Source organism: Bolinopsis microptera, chromosome 7, assembly GCF_026151205.1.
Source record: "Bolinopsis microptera isolate Bmic1 chromosome 7, MBARI_Bmic_1.0, whole genome shotgun sequence".
NCBI classification, from domain to species: Eukaryota; Metazoa; Ctenophora; class Tentaculata; order Lobata; family Bolinopsidae; genus Bolinopsis; species Bolinopsis microptera.
The window spans coordinates 18,639,765-18,659,126 of NC_087078.1; the positions used below are offsets into that span (position 1 = coordinate 18,639,765).

General features: G+C 36.4%; 1 protein-coding gene across 1 annotated transcript; it reads left to right on the plus strand.

The window, feature by feature from the left end:
- The first annotated feature begins 3,148 nt into the window (after positions 1-3,148).
- LOC134818820 (uncharacterized) lies at positions 3,149-12,762 on the plus strand. Its single transcript, XM_063828484.1, has 6 exons — positions 3,149-3,300; positions 8,542-8,664; positions 8,809-8,892; positions 10,658-10,759; positions 11,565-11,752; positions 12,535-12,762. Exons 1-6 carry the CDS (start codon positions 3,225-3,227, stop codon positions 12,571-12,573), a joined length of 612 nt encoding a protein of 203 aa, XP_063684554.1. The 5' UTR covers positions 3,149-3,224; the 3' UTR covers positions 12,574-12,762.
- Positions 12,763-19,362: the final 6,600 nt, after the last annotated feature.

The window sequence follows — 19,362 nt, forward strand, 5'->3', positions numbered from 1 at the left end:
TTTTTTTTTTTTTCCCCCTTTTTTTTTTTAGGTTTTTTTTCCCCGGGTTTTTTTTTTTTTTTTCCCATTTTTTGTGTTTTTTCCTTTTCCCCTTTTTTGGGGGTTTTTTTTAAAATGTTTTTTTGGGGGGGGTTTTTCCCCCTTTCATTTTTCCCCCCTTTGTTTTTTTTTGGGAAATTGTTTTTTTTTTTTTGGGTTTTTGGGCCCCCCCTTTAAAGGGTTTTCCCCCCTTTTTAAATTTCCCCCCGGGGAAGGGCCCTTTCCTTTTTTTTTTTAAAATTTTCCCCCTTTAAAGGTTTGGGGGCCCCCCTTTTTTTTTAAACCCCCCCCCCCCCCCCTTTTTATTTTTTTTTTTCCCCCCCGGGGGGGTTTTTAATTTTTTTGGGGGGTTTTTCCCCCCTTTTTTTTTTTTTTTTTTTTGGGGTTTTTTTTTTTTTTTGGGGAAAAAAAAAAGGGGGGTTTGGGGGAAAACCCTTTTTTTTCCCTTGTTACAAATTTTTTTTTTTTTTTTAAAACCCGGGGGGGTTTTTTTTTTTTAAAAAAGGTTTTGGGTTTTTTAAAGGTTTTTTTTTTTTGGGGGGGGGGAAAAAAGGGTTTTTTTCCCCCCCCTTTTTTCCCCCCCCCCTTTCCCCCCCCCCCCGGGGTTTTTTTAAAAAAGGGTTTTTTTTAAGGGTTTTTTTTTAAAAGGGAAAAAATTTTTTAAACTTTTTTTTTTGGGGGGGGGTTTTTTTAAACTTTTGGGAAAAAAATTTTTTTTTTTTTTAAAAAACCCAAAAAAAACCCCCCCCCCCTTTTTTTTTTTTTGGGGGGTTTTCCTTTTTTTTTTGGGGGAAAAATTTTTTGGGGGTTTTTGGGGGTTTTGGGCCCCCCCCCAAATATTTTTTTTTTTTTTTTTTTTTTTTTTTGGGGGTTTTAAAATTTTTTTTTTTTTTTTTTTTTTTTGGGGGAAAAAATTTTTTTTTTTTTTAAAAAAAAAGGGGGGGTTTTAAAAAAATTTTGGGGGGTTTTTTAAAATTTTTTTAAAATTTTTGGGGGGGGTTTTTTTTTGGGTTTTTTTTTTTTCCCGGGTTGGGTTTTGGGGGCCGGGGGGAAAAAAAAGGGGGTTTGGGGGGGGGGGGGGAAAAAAAAAATTTTTTTAAAAACCCCTTTTTTAAAAACCCTTTTTTTTTTTTAAAAAAAAACCCCCTTTTTTTAAAGGAATTTTTTAAAATTTTTTTTTGGGCCCGGAAAAAGGGGGTTTTTTTTTTGGGGAAAAAAAAAAAAAAAAGGGGGAAAAAAAAAAAAAAAAAAAAAAAAAAAAAAAAAAAAAAAAAAAAAAGGGGGGGGGGGGGAAAAAAAAAAAAAAAAAAAAAGGAAAAAAAAAAAAAAAAAAAAAAAGGGGGGGGGGGAAAAAAAAAAAAAAAAAAGGGGGGGGGGTTTTTAAAAAAAAAAAAAAAAACCCCCCCAAAAAAAAAAAACCCCCCCGGGGGGGGGAAAAAAAAATTTTTTTTTTTTTTGGGGGGGGGAAAAAAAAAAAAGGGGTTTTTGGGGGGGGAAAAAACCCTTAAAAAAAAGGGGTTTTTTCCCTTCAATGGGGGGAAACCCCCCCTTTTGGGGGTTTTTTTTTCCCCTTGGGGAAATTTTTTCCCCCCCCGGGGGTTTTTTTAAAAATTTTTTTTTTTTCCCAATTTTTTTTCCCCTTTTTTTTTTTTTTTTCCCCGGGGGGTTTTTTTTAAAAAATTTGGGGGGCCCCCCGGGGGGGGTTTTTTTTTCCTGCCCCTTATTGATGGTAAGTTTCGCTGGACTTCGGGACTCAAGCAAGGCATGAGGTGTTGCACTTATATGATGTAAGGGCCGATTTAAGATTGAGGCTCAGCAACTTGAACTGTTAACTGATATAAACCCAAAAAGCAATAACGCGTGAATATTCAGTTACCATAGCTGTTATTGCAAGGTAAAACGGTTAGGTTATTACAATACCTGGAAAGTGGAAGGGTTATATTATTACTGATGAGTGATGATGCTCACTATTTAGGAATATTAATCAACATTTTATCTTGCTCTCGCCAATTGTGCCAAATTGGTAAAATAATAGTGGATTTTGGGAAGATGACTACCCGAGGGAAAATATTTTATAATAATAACTTCTGTCAGATTTTTATCTACGATATTTAAAAAAAATTGTTTTTTTGCCCGATACGAACATCGCAAAATGTTTCATAGCAATATTCTAAAAAGATTTGTAATTTACTCTGTCTCGTACGTCACGAGACAGAGTATTCACCCTCCGCGTTGGAATGTGGCCCCTCAATGTGGGGCAATATCTTTCCTCAATGTGGGGCAATATCTTTCCTCAATGTGGGGCAATATCTTCCCTCAATGTGGGGCAATATCTTCCCTCAATGTGGGGCAATATCTTACCTCAATGTGGGGCAATATCTTCCCTCAATGTGGGGCAATATCTTCCCTCAATGTGGGGCAATATCTTCCCTCAATGTGGGGCAATATCTTCCCTCAATGTGGGGCAATATCTTCCCTTTGATAACTTAATCGTTGCTGTAGGTATCAACCTCTCAGTGACAGTGAGCATTTTCTGATACCTGCACCCCAGTTTGCGTAATACTTAGGAAGGTATCGTACAAGTCCCAAAAATCGTTTAAATGTACAAAACCTCTTGCAGGTCATTTATTTTTTAACCATTCGATCTAAAACCATTAAATAACCTATAGCAGAACAATTTCTCTATTACTGGTGCAACCACACCCTACCTCGAGGTCTGGTACTGATAATTTAGTAATTTATTTGTGCAAGAACGGTTCAATAGCTCTCATAATACCATTATCACCATACGTTAAAGCTATCATAATACCATTATCACCATACGTTAAAGCTATCATAATACCATTATCACCATACGTTAAAGCTATCATAATACCATTATCACCATACGTTAAAGCTATCATAATACCATTATCACCATACGTTAAAGCTATCATAATACCATTATCACCATACGTTAAAGACCCGCACCTGAGCCTGACTGAGACCATTGTTTTCAAGTTTCTTCTATTTAAAGAACCCAGCTGGTCGCAACACTAATGACAGTTATATTAACATATCACGTGACCTGAAAAGGAGGTAAAGAAGCTTCTAGTGTCAGCCTTTCAGTCGAGAGAGCTCACCATAAACAGTTCAGTGATCTAGGTTTTGTGAGCAGCTTTTTTTAGTGACAGCTGTTTTGAAGCATGTTTTTGAACTTGTTGCCGGCGTTACTACTTCTGACAGCGACTTTTGGTGGGAGTTTGGATAACAAATGGGAAAGTATGTAACTCTACTGATATAAACTTTTCAATTTGCTCAAAATAAACGCACTGAAGGTAGGCTCGTCTAAATGACTTACAGTATACACCTACAGTATATTATACATGGACAAAATAGACCTGCTTGAGCCAGGGAACGGCCCATAGCAGGGGAATCATATCCTAATTAATTAGCAAGTAGCAAGGATAAAAAGCATAAAAAATAGGTAAAAATATATGCCAATAATATACCAATATAAGAAGAATATGACAGAAAGGTCAAACTGGGTTGTTCCTTTTGTAACTGTAAGTGTGTGTAAGTCTATATGGGTCTTCATTCGATGGTCTTTAGTCTTCTTGTCACAATGTCATTCTAGCCTTTACTTTTGGCTTTTTAAAACGTAAAGTTAAGGGTGCGGCTTGTATGTGTCTTTCTGGTACTTAGTCTATGTATGAGCGAGGAATGTAGACATATTTAATACTCACACAAGGCTAGGACAGGAATATACCAGGAAGTTGATGGTAACAAATGTAATCTGTTCAGCATCATGCAACGAAAATGTAAATATTATAGTTGGGTCACTAACGTGATGCAATAACAGTGGATCAGAACCACATCATTGATTACTATAGACTATAGAGCAATATTAAAATAAGATCAGATATGATGATGCGATAGAACTTAGAAGCCTAAGTTTATGGGACTATTTCCTCAATTAATTCCACATATATTATCACAGTGCTGGCAAGCACGAGCGGTGTCTTTATTTGGGGTATACTATGTACCCCCTTTACTATTGTACCCCCTTTACTATTATACCCCCTTTACTATTATACCCCCTTTGGTACACATTGGAAGCCTCTTTCGTGCACGCGAAGCGTGCACTCCGGCCGGAGGCGGCGGCCGAAGGCCGCCGCCTCCGGCAGGAGTTTTTCAAGAATTATTACTCATCGGAAGTCGTTCAGCAGATTAATTTTCAGTTCAAAACATTCTAGTTTGATGTCAAAGATGACAGGAATAAAAAATAGTTATGTTGAGATTTTTAAGAAATTTGCATAAAATACTCGCCAGCACTGTTATACGAAATTCGGTAAAAAACCAAAATCGCCATATTCAGGTGCCTTAAAAACCATGTTAAAATTGAGTTAGAGATCTGAAATTTTTCAGGGCGTCTAGACGTTGACCAAATCGACTGCAAAAAAAGTTTCAGGTTTCAGGAGCATCGGAAGTGGGTTTTCTAGAACCCCTGTTTTACGACAGATTGTCGTGATATCTATCTATATATATACATATATATATATTCAGGGATAGACGCTTTGCCAGTCAATTGTAGCCTGTATTTAATTGTCCATAGATTCAAAAGTATAAAAGATACAGCCATTTCCGACCACAGGTCTTGAAAATAATTGTTTACACTTTAGTTTACATTGTATAAACAAATTATTTGACGTCATGAACACCCCTTGATGACGTCATCAAGTTAACCGTTTTTAAAACTTGATTTTTGACAAAGTAATAACTTTTAAAAATGATTTTACACCATTAAAAAGTAATTGTATTCAAAATCTGAGGAAATTTTCACCTTAGATAATTGTTCAAGCATTCTGAAAATCTACCGGAAAGTTTTTCTAGCTTGTTCCTTCATAAAGATATTCGTCATTGAAGTTTGTGCTTTTTTGAAGAATTATTTTATAAAAACGTCATTTTGCGATTTAGTATTCTCTGGTGTTGGGCCATGCCTTGGGTTGTGGAGCTCAGTTCTGCTTCCTATAGGTATAAATTGTGCATTAGGCTAGTTTTAAAGTTGAAAATCAAAAAGTTGCACACGTGGGGACACGCCCAAATTGATAGAAAATCGCTAAAATCACTGAAAATCGCTGTTTTCGTCATTTTCTGTCAACTTTAGAGTGCCGTTGTGATTACAGTTCTTGTTGAAATACTTTGAAACTTTGCATGCTTATCAAACTATATATAAAACAATTACATGCAAAAATTTACGGCATTTCAATATTGGATGCGCACGCAACGTCCGCTCAAAGTTTGCATGTGCGAAAGGTGAGAATTTTGCTCATTCGTGATTTCCAACAAATTCTGCTTTATCACGACAGTTTAATGTCATTATATATGAATTTAATGCCAACTTGAATGAGTATTAAGTGGCATATTCAGTCAGTGATCGACCGATATGCTTACCTAAACAAAAGAAAATGTTTTTAAAGGAAAAATTTCGAAATCGTTGAAACTTCCTCCTTATTAATGAAGATATCAGTTTATATTTCGACTTTATAATACCCTGACATTATAATCAAAAAGAGATGATATTTTACCAAAACCCATAATCATGGGTAGAGTGGACCGCTGCCAGTGTCTTTCTTTCCCAAACAAAAGGAAATGATATTAATTTGATTGACCGTTCTCAATGCAAAATGATACCGAGAATGAAATCGGTCGCTCGCTTTTCCCATTCATTTACAATTGTAATAGATTAAGAAGAACTATTCAAAGGCAGCTGTACTCGGCAATAAAGATTCAATAAACTTCAGCTAATTCAATAAGTAATAACTACCACCCTTACCCCGAAATACTAGGTATCGACCCGAACGCAACCCAAAGAGATTTTTACAGCATCTGATTGATGTAATCAATCGAAACTTATTACAATTCGTAAGCCGTGAATGAATGGGAAAAGCGAGCGACCGATTTCATTCTCGGTATCATTTTGCATTGAGAACGGTCAATCAAATTAATATCATTTCCTTTTGTTTGGGAAAGAAAGACACTGGCAGCGGTCCACTCTACCCATGATTATGGGTTTTGGTAAAATATGTATATACAGTATCCACATATATTAATGTATTCTACAAATTCTCCACATGTTTTGGAGGGCAAGTAAGAAGAACCATTCCATTCCAATGAAACTTCTCATCACATTGCCTCCCATCAGTGAATCCTATATTTAGACCATGTTAAATTTATCACTTAGTAATACGAAGTTGTTAAAAGCATACTAACACCTCTTTAAGTGTTTATGCTAACATTATATTCGCACCTAACAAGTTCTATAAGTCGACTAACGAGCTTAAGTTCCTATCGCTAAACGGACTTTATTGATGGTCCAACAAGTTTGTTATTTTTATTGTTGTACTTAATATAACACTAAAGAGCCTTTCATTTCCTCGCCCATTTACGTCATAATCACTGCTATAGTCAGTATACTATAAAAATGGCTTCACTTCAGTATTATATATCAGTCATAAGGGTTTCCTTTTTCTCTTGAGAGAAATCAGTTAGGATCGCAAACCAAAGGCCTATAATAATAATTCTACGCCAAAAGTTACAGACCTAATTATGTCCAGAAAACTTGAGCTGATAACGCGTAAATTATTTATTTTTAAGAGTGATGTGGTTTAAGTGCTGTAGTGAGTCTGGGGTACAACTATTGCATGTAATATAGGGTTTGCATTATCGGTCCCTAATGTAATAGGAGTTTCTCCAGAACTTATACCACTTAGCCGTGCATATGGTATTTATGCAATATGGTATTTTAAGGACACTTTTTGCCCTTAATGCTTCATGATGTCATTTCTTTTTTATTATTTTGAAAGTTTCAAATTGGATAAAATCATCTAGACTAATCAATAATCATTTATTCATGACCATTTTTTGCATGCCTTCGTCTGGCTATATCTTGATCTTGGCAAGTTCAACTTAATAGCTTGGAGAGTCTAGTACTGATACCTCGAATGATGGGCAATACCGTGTTCAAATAACTCTCCGATGTTTAAAGCTGCGGGTCAGCTTCGAGTTTGAGTGAAATTATCAATTTATAACCCTCAATAAACTGATATAACACCTTTTACGTGCAGCTTACAATTATTTGCGCTATCTAATCTGAAGCAGCTGCGGCAAAAGTGCTCAAGATGTTAACTATAAATTTATTTTGTCAATACTTTGACAACAGCTTTACGCTAGTTAATCTAAGTTGCATTAAACTATAGAGTTTGGACTGCTGTGGCAATAGTACTGACCAAATCGTGGTACTGGTAAAGCTGTGATCTATTTATCCTTTGAGCCACATTGCAACACCACTTTCTAACTTTATTAAGGCCCATTACCGAGGGTATATAAATACTCAATGAGTATCACCAACCCAAGTTTTCTGGAGTTATTTCGACGTACTGTTTTGCTGGCTCTTTGTCGTTTGTATGTCCATATTCTGTAAATTGGAAAAATTTGGGAAATCTCGCATATAATTATAAGGACTTGTACGAGCATTTGCGGCCGATTCCGGAACCACCATTTTAAGATATGGGGTGACATTCCGACGGCGTTGGTTAACCGACAAAAAAATTACAAGGGTCGAAAAAGTTGTAGCCCGCTACAAAATTGGACAAAAAACCATAAAGAGGCGGCAAAAAATAAGCAAAAGTAAAAACGACGATATTTTTCATTAATTTTTTAATTAGTTTTGTTTTAATTCATATAATTAATTAACTAAGGGTTGGCGAGACGGTTAAATCAATTCATATGATCTTTTGGAACTGCGATGCCTCAGTGACGTCTGTTTTGATCTCCAATCAAATTTTGTGCCACCAGGAGGGAATTAATTGTCAAGTTCACTGTTCAGGTTATATAGATGTCATGTTATAAACAAAATGAATGTCCAAATGAATGTCCAAATATAGCCTAAAAGTGAAAGAGCCGCCACAACGTTATATGATATCGTCGCTTTGTTTATTGCTCGTGGTGAGCCTTGCCCAGTAGTTTTCCTCAAAGGTGGTGTCGGTGAGGTGTTGCGTTTAATGCTGCGAATTAAAGTTCCAACGTAATTCATTGGACAGATTAATTAGTTTGATGGTTAAAGTCTACTGCTCGTTATATTAATTAGTTTAATGCTCGTACTGTATACCCCCAGCTAAATAATATTTGCTTGAAGACTCAAAGCCCTCAACATCAGACTGACGGCTCTATTATTACATTTTAGAGCACAATGAGTAGCTTCACAGTGTGCCTGATCGGGATCACTCTTGCTGTGTTAGCATTTGGGTCCAATAACCTTGATGGAAGTGAGAAACTGGATTTTTATATATCTACCAAAAGTTTTAGTGAAATGAAATGAAATTACCGCTGTATTGATGCAAAATACTTAAAATAATCAATGATTTTACAGCAGCTGATATTTTCTGCATTTAATGTCAATTGAATGACTAGCAGCAACATTACACGAAGGATTTAATTACGTAACTTAATATTTTGTTTCAGAATTCTGTGATATCAAAGTAAAGTCTAAGGACGGTTCTATCAAGTGCTGCAAGGCTAAAGCCAAAGGATACATTGTCCACGTTGGAGTTTGTGACGGAAATGAGATGTTCAAAAGTGTTATCGGTCAGTATCAGTGTTGTTGGTGTTATTTCAGTTGACTTATCTCAGCTTATATAAACATTTCTTATTTTCCTTTGTTTCTGCACAAAGAATTTGAAAGATTCATTGTTAATTGAGGACCAATTAACATAACTTATTTAACGTCAGGCTATAACGCGTTATCAGAGATGGTAGTTACACCCGATGAAGCGACAAGTGACCACAGTGCCAAGGAAGACAATCCCGGAAAGGGTACCCATTTAAGTTTCTTTCTTCAATTTTCAGAAAATTACACCAATATTCCGATATTCAGGTGCCAAACGGAATCTTGGCACCGTGCCATGCATGATATTGATATAAGTATTGAACTGAGGAATTCAAAACTTTCAAAACTTTGATGAAGCTGATCATTGATCAAAGCACATTTACACACATAGATTAAAACAGCTATAAAATGGAAAGACGTGATCGTTACCAAATTAGTAAAGTTGGTAGATGCTAAACAATAAAAATTAAGCGATAAACGTCCTCACAATTATAAACCCTTGTTTGCTCCAACTTGGAGCAAACAAGGGTTATATGTTGGCATAACCATCGACCACGTAATGGTTTCATCGACTGAAAGAAAATTCATTAAAACAGTAAAATCTAAACTTCTATGCACGAAAAGATGGCATTATGATTATGTAGCATAATTATTGGGCAGGGGGCTTGAATTTAACCAATCACTCTCACGTTATCCAGTCACGTGACTTGTTCTGCGGATTGGTTTGAATTGTAATTTTATTCCAACATGAGGAGTCTGCACTTGTATTGTGAATATAAAATGACATAATACATCTTTGCTACAGTTCAGGGCACATGTGATTCTACGCAGATCATGATCGGCTTTTGTCAATGATGGCCAAAACAAAAAGCTATCTTTATTAAGAATTTAGTAAATATTTTCCCCAAATACCTACAACAATACATATTATTTGTGAATAGCCGTGCAAGAAAAGACAATTTTTAAAGAAAAGACAAGACACATTTTCGTTTCAAATTAATCGATCACAGTCATACACGGCTATATCAATATACTGAGGAAATTATCTTTACTGAGAAAATTAGTGAAATACGCTCAATTAGAATTTGGAACAACAGCCACGAAAAATATTCATGTTTCTGAACCTAGATTGCATAATTTCTCAGAAAATGTTCACGATCAAGAATAAAATTCGGGGGACAACGAAAGCGACATTGAGCACACGATACTCGTCTGTTTGTCTCTTTCTAATTAATTCTCCGTAGCCACACAGCACTTAATACTCATGTAACCATTGTATAGTGTGTGAGGCTTGTCTCAGCATCTCATTCTATAATTTTATATTACATAATATTATATAATAATAATATTATACATATAATATATTATATCAAATTAGTTATAGTTAGATGTTGATTCAAGATGTCAATTCTTTGCAGCTCGGCGAGGCCCAGTGGTGCATTTTGCCGATCTACCGAAGTGGTTGCGAGAAAATTATTTGACGTGCGGCGCGGCCCAGTAGTGCATCGTGCTACAATGTTAAATGATATTATAGTTTGCAGGAATTTTATCTTTTACACACAATGTGTTGGAATGTTGTAAAGGTACAATATTGAACATTATGCTCACGACCAGCTCAACTAACCCCAATCTTCCTCCCATTTTATTGTAAACTTTTCTATGAGGATAATTATATATATCTATAGATTTTCATTTTGTAAGTTATTTGTTGTGTTTAACTCAACAATCGTGTAATACTACGTATAATACTACGTCAAATAATTCAATCTGAGAGTACCTTAATAATCTGAGAGTACCTTTATAAAGCTACAAATATGACGAATTGGTCAGCTTAAGGGGGCAGGGGGGGGGGGGGGCGGGGGGTCTTCGTGGAAATTAAGAACGCACAATAAGAACGATTTCGGATTTACCATTAGTATTAGTACTTTAGTATTATAATTTCACCACATAGCTTCAAAGCAAGTTTTTCAGACGAGGGTATTTGTCATGTGTACAAGACTTACATCGGAGGTGTCAAAGCTTGCATCCCAGGAAACATGGTCACAGCTGCCAAATTCGTTCATCAATGGCTTGGTAAGCCCATCTAGGTTCTAGGTTCTAGGTTCTAGGTTCTAGGTTCTAGGTTCTAGGTTCTAGGTTCTAGGTTCTAGGTTCTAGGTTCTAGGTTCTAGGTTCTAGGTTCTAGGTTCTAGGTTCTAGGTTCTAGGTTCTAGGTTCTAGGTTCTAGGTTCTAGGTTCTAGGTTCTAGGTTCTAGGTTCTAGGTTCTAGGTTCTAGGTTCTAGGTTCTAGGTTCTAGGTTCTAGGTTCTAGGTTCTAGGTTCTAGGTTCTAGGTTCTAGGTTCTAGGTTCTAGGTTCTAGGTTCTAGGTTCTAGGTTCTAGGTTCTAGGTTCTAGGTTCTAGGTTCTAGGTTCTAGGTTCTAGGTTCTAGGTTCTAGGTTCTAGGTTCTAGGTTCTAGGTTCTAGGTTCTAGGTTCTAGGTTCTAGGTTCTAGGTTCTAGGTTCTAGGTTCTAGGTTCTAGGTTCTAGGTTCTAGGTTCTAGGTTCTAGGTTCTAGGTTCTAGGTTCTAGGTTCTAGGTTCTAGGTTCTAGGTTCTAGGTTCTAGGTTCTAGGTTCTAGGTTCTAGGTTCTAGGTTCTAGGTTCTAGGTTCTAGGTTCTAGGTTCTAGGTTCTAGGTTCTAGGTTCTAGGTTCTAGGTTCTAGGTTCTAGGTTCTAGGTTCTAGGTTCTATGTTCTAGGTTCTAGGTTCTAGGTTCTAGGTTCTAGGTTCTGGGTTCTAGGTTCTAGGTTCTGGATTCTAGGTTCTAGGTTCTAGGTTCTAGGTTCTAGGTTATGATGACTGAAATGAATTTTAAATACGCTATTTCAACACCAACAGAATCTGACGGGATAGGTCAGTGCTCAATGGACCTTGGATACAACTGTAAAGGTGAGCCAGACCATGACACGCATTACGATTTTGCAATCAAACTGAACCTGGGAAACGCCGCTGCCAATTTATTTGATCTCAAGGAGTCTCTCGGCAACCAAAAGGACCTCAATGACAGTTATGAATGTAAAATCGAGGTAATTATATCCAATGCATCCACTTTTCCCATTTCCAATCAATATGTTTCCATCATTTGCAGTGAGTGCTAAATTACAAATGAGATTAATTTTGATAATCATACATTCACCAAGTTGATCCGATGCTCTGCATTTTTTCCGTTCACCCTTTTGTAAAAAGGCAATAGTGAAAGGTTACGAATGGACGTTTTTGCAGAAAAACGTGGATTTTGGAGATAGCAGTTGGTGGGTTGAAATATGGTGTCATTCCTTCCGTCCGTTACCATGACAACTAGCTTGCGGAGATATGATGTATATAGCTAGCCTGTCAATGAATGCGCGGCGCGAGTGTATATTAATGTATACTATGCTATGCATAGTATTAGGTTATAAGCCCAATTTGTGCGTGGCATGCGTAGTATAGTGTACTGATGTGTATCAATATTATTATCATAAAGTGAGCTGATAAAGTGAGTTATAATAGTGAACGGAAATCTAGCGTCCGCCAAAACGAAACAACGGGCGCAATTCTTGTTGTTGTTGTTGTTAAGGAACCAATTTGTCAACAAACCTTATAAGCCCAAACTGACAGGGATAATATGTCAAATTTCTAATTTGCCCCCTTAATTTTTTTGTTAACATGAACTAAATACCGCCTAACCACCTAAATCCAGGCTAGTGAGCTGCTGCTATGTGCGACTTCGTAGCATTAAGTAAATGTAGAGTCTAGACTTTCGTTACTCTCAGAATAGAATACAATACAGAAATAATTTATGATTTCTAATAATTTGTTTAATTTTCAGGTCAAAAACGGAGATTATTACGTTGTGTGTCCACTTTAAACGTGATCCGTGGACTAAACGCTGCATTCAAAAATTGGGAGAACAAATATAATTTTAATTGTCTGTTTTTTTCGCTTCAAATAGACTCTGCCTTTTGTGGTACTGATATATTGCTGATTATTTTTTGATTGATTGTAGAAAACGCTTCCAGCTTTAGATTTGATTAATTTGAAATTTATTGCATGATTTCTTGATGGTTAGTCACTTAGTTTAGAGTAAATGTGAAATTTTATTTTGTTCGAATTAGATTCCATACCTCAACAAATTAAAAATAATTACGAAAAATATGAATACAGCAAAGAAAATAGCATATTAATATAATTGATTAGACAGCAAAAATGAGTTTAAGATGCCATAGAAATCTTCTAACCAGCTTTAATTGTAGCAAGTCTCTCAGAAAACGAATATTTCTGAATATAATATCACTTTTTGGGTAAAATTCTGAACTACTGAGTCACTTCCAAAAATCATTTTTATTGCACAAACTATCTACCACTAACTAAAAGTGACAAGAATATAAAATAAATATTGTAACGAACAATTTAACATAAGGTTAATCGAGAATTGATAAGAAATGCTTTTTTGCTGCGACTATTGAACAAGACAGTGGGTTGAAGAAAGATGGTTTTATAATTCAACTCAATTCTCAAATGATGTCCATAAAGACAACAAAATAGTTTAAATTAATAATATCAGATAAAGAGGCCAAATGGAAAGATTCCCGTATAATTGAACTCAAGGGTTAATTAATAGAAGAAAGTGATGTAAACAAAAATAAAAATAAGCTATAAGTCCATGATATTTTCAATTTCAACTTGATGTTTCCCAAAATTGTTGGGATCGTTTTAATTTCACCAACTTTTCATTTCTAACAAATTAAAATGCAACCGTTACAGCCTTAACAATGTTAGCTGTGCCCAAAGCTAAATAGCTTAGGCACCATTTACCATGATAAATCTATTTTCGAGATACAAAGAGTCACTAACTATATTTCTACAAATAAACTTATACTACTGGAACAACTAAACTACTATATTAATAAAATTAAATTTCACTATTTTAACTCGTCGGTAAAGCTACCGAAATTTAAGTATTGCAGTATTTATTAAACAAAAAGTCGTGCAGCAACAGGGGCTAGGGTTACAAGAAGAAGAGGACTTGATGTGTAGAAAAGGGCCAGTGGCATTGCGCTGCTGTTACCACCTGCAATTAAAGGTTTTAGGTCTCACGTCGAAACAATAATTATGATGATTTGTTAAAGTGAGCTGATTTAGACGAGCAATATGTTTCTGGATATTAATTACTCAAGTAGGAGACGTAAGAAAAAAATATTTAAACCAAATTTAAAATGATCAGCTAAAAATAACGGTTCATGTGGGCTTACCCTCATCAGATCCGGAATCGTCAGATCCGGAATCTTCACTGTCTCCGTCTTCAGCCAGCACTAAGACCAGGAACATTAAAGATACGAGAAGCAGCGAGAGGGTCTTGTTCATTTTGAAGTTGGTTCTTTGCTGTATGGTTGAACTGGGTTAACGAATTTGACTAGTACTTCTGGTTATTATTGATAAACAGGAGCAAAATTAATATCTTAGTAAATTACTATCTTAATGCGGTAATATGTACCGATACAAATTGTTCCAACACTTGTCGCACTGTGCTATATTTTTCATTTCGTTCCGCTCACAAACATTGTTTATACTTAAATTCCTGATACTAAGGTCCTGTCTTAAAACTGAATATAATTTCATTCTAGGCCCTCCTAGTCTCTCAACATACAGGGTGGGCCAAAAGTCAGTACCCATACGTTGGCCTTTATAGCTCAGTCACTGAGTGCTCAATTTTAATACTTCTTTCTGGTATGACTTAGTACCACCACTGGTTCGAGGAATTTGTCAACTCGAAAAATATTCACGTTCATTTTTTTCAAATGGAGGTTCATTTTCACATTTATTTTATAGTTTGGATAGCCGGATGAAGCTAAATGTTATTGAATTGTGTTTGGCCATTCGAATTACGTTTGTCCTGAAAGAATTAGAACTGTAGCTTCTCAGATGACCGAGATATGAAGCATAACGAGTTTATTCATTACGTGTGATCAGGTGATTGGTTTACCTAATCACGTGATAAGGTGACCCCGTTAACTACCCCGTTAAACATTATGGGAATTGTTAAGGGTGCCCAATTAAGGTGTCGTGTCACGGTGTCACATAATCACCCAGTCAATTTTGTTAACGAGATACAGAAAATGCTTGATAAATTCGTTATTTCTTATCCGTTTTGCCTCATGTTTTCAGCTCATATGCAACATTTGATAATCTACCGTCTCTGAAAAAATTAGGCGTTCAGCATGTTCAGAGATAACAATACAGGTGTTTTAACATTGAATGGGTGTGGTCTAAAATATTCGAATTTTCAAATTTTGACGACGGAATCCTCGAACCAGTAAGTACAGTATGCCATCTGCAAAGCAACAGCTCTCAAATATAAAACACGGCGGAGCTATTAAGGCCAACGTATGGGTACTGACTTTTGGCCCACCCTGTATAAATTATCAGATTATATTGCAAAAGACAGAGTTGGTTGAGCAGGTCAGTTCTCTTCGCACATTACACCTCTTGTATAAAGTAATACTAAAAAACATATTTTTTTCCAAGGAGGGTTTAGAAAAGACTATTTTTTTGAGAAAAAACAGAAGGTTAGAAGGCAAGAAACGCTAAATGGTGCTGAAGGAATTGATCTTGTAGAGAGTATGGTCAATGGAATTATATTGTTCTTTAAATTAGCAACTGTTGGTATTTTAGGAATGTGTCAGATCATTGTTTGTTCATTAGCTTGCGTGGAGAATGTTTTGAACACATTTGTGTAAGCAGTAAGACTGCGTTCCCTTTAACTCAAAGTCTCTTCTGATCTGCAATTATATTGCTAAGGAAAGTAGAAACAATAAATATTGTGCAGTGCACCCTTGGTCCACAGAGAGCATCGGATATCTAATCAGTTTCTCAAACAAAGGGAAAACAAAGCCATCACATTTTGAAACTAAGGGTGCCTTCATCTCATCTGTGTAGGGGGAGTCCTTATCTTAATGAAGGGGGGAGTTCTTATCTTAATGTAGGGGGAGTTCTTATCTTAATGTAGGGGGAGTTCTTCTCTTAATGTAGGGGGAGTTCTTATCTTAATGTAGGGGGAGTTCTTCTCTTAATGTAGGGGGAGTTATTATCTAATTTGAACTTTTGGCCACCCCATGTTCAAAATTGTCCTCGAATGACATCTGCGAAAAGTGTTTATCTTTTTTAGAATGACGTTGGTAGGACCCAACTGTTTGAAATATACAGCAAAACGAACACTTTTTCGACAAAAACTAGTACAGGTATTTGAATTTAATAATTTCCATGGACAAGTTTAGTTTTACTCTTTTTATGCGAGACTTTTCTTCGGTGCTGGGACCTTTAAACTAGCATGCTGTTAAACTTTAAAGCAATCATCTGAAATCAAAATGTTCTTAATCATAACAAAAGCAGTGACTCAGTGAGAAGCAAGAATTTTGCAAAAGAAAGATAAAAAATCAACACAAGAATAAATGTGAGCGAACAGAAGAATTCCAATTTATGGGAACTATTTTATTCTGCGATTTGAATAATGAAAGAGAAAGCGATCACTGATTGTTGGAGAGTGAGCCAGAGTTGAATTGACCAACAAGAAGCTCAATAAATATGAAACAGAAACTTCTCGCATTCGACAAGAACTGAAGCTTTCAAAAAGGTAATGACACGTTTGCATTACTCAAGTCACATGGGTCCGACAAGCGTCACAATGGGTCAGAACCTCAATTAAGCCTTTTAGAATCATATTGAAGAGAGATCGTGCCCTCTAGAGTGGCAGGATAGAAGAAAGAATGACCTAAAGTAGTCAAATGAGCGGGTAAATATAGAGTTGTGAAGGACCTGAGGCGTCCCACAAAGAAATCACTTAAGCAGCAATATTAGTATTTTGCGCGATCCTCCGTACGAGAATATACTTCTCTGCAAAGAATAGGGGGTTGAGATAACTTTTCTCATAGGCTGCAACTGTTTATGGTCAAATGACTGCTAGATTGTCGGTGAGTCGAGCTTCTTGATTATTTTATTGAAGCGACCTTGTCACCTTTTGTAATGGAGAAGCTGATAGATTCTCACCGTTGGTTTCATTTTTAAATACGCCCAACAAGTTTTTAAATATTCAAACATTGACGCATTGGATTCAGTTTCTGAAAAGATCTGAATAAATCAGAAAATATCAGTGAACCCAAATTTGAGCGCTAGAAAACATATTTCTAGCTAGGTATTAAAGATTTTAGGATAAAACTAAAAGTTTCGTGTTATCCTTTTTTTGAAGAAAAAATCGTTTTGTTCAATTGCGACATAAATTTGCTTAATTACACACAAAAATCATGACTAAATTCATAGCAAATGCAATAACATGTCTGAGATTGTCACAAAATATGTTTAACTTTATCCATTGATTGGTTTATCATACACTTCATTTCAATCATCGAAAAAATACAGAAAATCAGGTGAATACAACAAATTTAAAAATAGAAATGATTCTAGTTGGAACTATATGTTTTTTGCTAGGCAAGCTAGCTAGCGCAAGAATGTCCAGACGAGAAAGCGTCGCCGCTGCAATGGCGTTTGGAAAACTGCATCATATTCCGTCAGTGCACCAGTTTTTGTAAACTTTAATAAATTTGACAAATTTGAATTTCAAATATAATGAGAAATGAAAATTATGTTGACAATTACGTTGTTGATCATAAAATTCAAAACCAATTTTCCCTGTTTTAAAGTTTGCCAATAAACTTCATATCAAAGCCGGTGCAAGTTTAAAATTAAATTAAATTTTTAAACGTTAAGGCGTTTTTTTCTAAAATTTGGCGATTTTAGTGGAATTCAGGGGGCTTTTATAGTAGAATCTCGACATTCAAATATCAAATTGTTTATCACGCTTGCACAGTTGAAGCTGGAGAGTATGAACATGAGACTTGAAACGTAGTTTCCCTACTGAAAATTTCAGTATCCTGTTTCAAAACCATAAAATACCTGAATACCACTCCTCTTAAGATCGCCAATATTAAATTTAAATATGAATATTAATATTACTATTAGAGCTCGTATTTCTAGGTTATACACCCCACTTGATCCCATTATAATCAAGAACTTTCAACTTTACTAAGCTTCCGTCCTTTGTAAACCGAGAATTCAGAACGTTCCAGATTTGTTCCAGATTTGTTCCAGGCCCATACATTATGTTCTTGTTGAGGGAGGTAAACAGCTAAACTGTTGACACTCTGTGATGGGATGAACGGAAGCCTACATCAGGGTGACTTTGGCGAGAAATTTGTCTTAAAAGTATTCTATTTCTTCGTTGAGAGGATGACGCTGTTCGCAGCATAGCTGAAGAAATTATTTGCCACACCTTTAATTTAAGGAATTCCCTGAAACTTTTCACAGTTCCAACATAAACGAAAAAGTTCGCCATGATGTTAAGATTTTGAATGAATTGGGCAGCTCGCCAAATTGGTGGACTTTGAATATTTGATCTGTAAATCAGCAGCCAAGGTGAGTAAGAAATGAAAAACACTACCACAGTCAGAATGACAGTAACCACACCTTGCCATCTCATTGCAACTCGTAGCTGGGCGGCTGTCCTTCTTGCTAACCATAAGAGGAGTACAGATGAGTAGGTTATTGCTGCAAACATGGTCACAGCTCCCACTCCAAATGAGATGATCAAATACCAGTCCGGCCATGATCCAGCTGCTGTTGCGGCGTAATCATAGTTGCAGACATACCACTCATATTCGAAATATATCGCATCTCCACCATAAATAAAACTAGCTACCAACTGTGGGGTATGAAGGCAAAATCCGATGACCCAAAGAACAGCACACATCACGTGACCACGTCTTGAGGACCAAGCTGCAGATTGAAGAGGGAACTGTACGATCAGGAGTTTGCTGAATGTCATTGCACCGGTTAGGAAGGCAGTTAAACCCGTGAAGAACACAGTCACGTGATATTGACCGTGGCAGAGGCTGGGAGGCAGGATCCAGGCATCAGCTACAAGCGCTATGATCTGGGGGACAACTTTGAGGACGTTTTGCACCAGATCGCAGACAGCAAGATGTTGGATGATGGCAATGATGAGCTTGTGCAGCTTGATGGCCGTGCGGTTTAGAGAGGCGCTCAGTATTATAGAGTCCCCGACCAAAGAGGATATTACAACGAGCACGTTAAACGATATCCAGAGATATCGTTCAGAACTGTGCTGTATTCCGAACTCAGTCTTGTTGCTTGTGCGAATCATTCCAGGAGCGATCTTGATGGAGAAATAAAATGTGGGGTCAAATTTCTTGTTGAACCTGGTGCCAGAAATAGAATTATTGAAATTCGAAGACGAAATCTAAAAGATCGGCACCTAAAAGTAAATGTAAAGCACCCTGATTAAGGCTAAAAGAAAATTTTGTCACATTGTAAGGGAACCTGAAACCATAAAGAATTTGGAAAAAGAAAAAGGTAATCGAGGGCTCCTGGCCAGTTCATATCAGTAACATACTCAACTTAATATTTCACTGCTCATACTGGCGCTAGTTTTCATTTATACTTCCTTTTTACAAAGATGTTACACGAGGACTGCAAGCTTTGTTGTTACTAACTGGTACGTTTTTACAAATTTGGCAGAGAGAGAGGAAGAGAGACCATGATATTGATACGACCTACCGGCGCCACTGCTTCAGGTACAAGATAAGGT

What these genes read in the sequence shown, in the direction of transcription:
- LOC134818820 (XM_063828484.1), top strand. Translation starts at nt 3,225, where the DNA reads ATGTTTTTGAACTTGTTGCCGGCGTTACTACTTCTGACAGCGACTTTT. An exon ending in GGAAGACAATCCCGGAAAGG is followed by an intron (nt 8,893 to 10,657) that starts GTACCCATTTAA and finishes CAAGTTTTTCAG; the next exon opens with ACGAGGGTATTTGTCATGTG. An exon ending in ATTCGTTCATCAATGGCTTG is followed by an intron (nt 10,760 to 11,564) that starts GTAAGCCCATCT and finishes CAACACCAACAG; the next exon opens with AATCTGACGGGATAGGTCAG.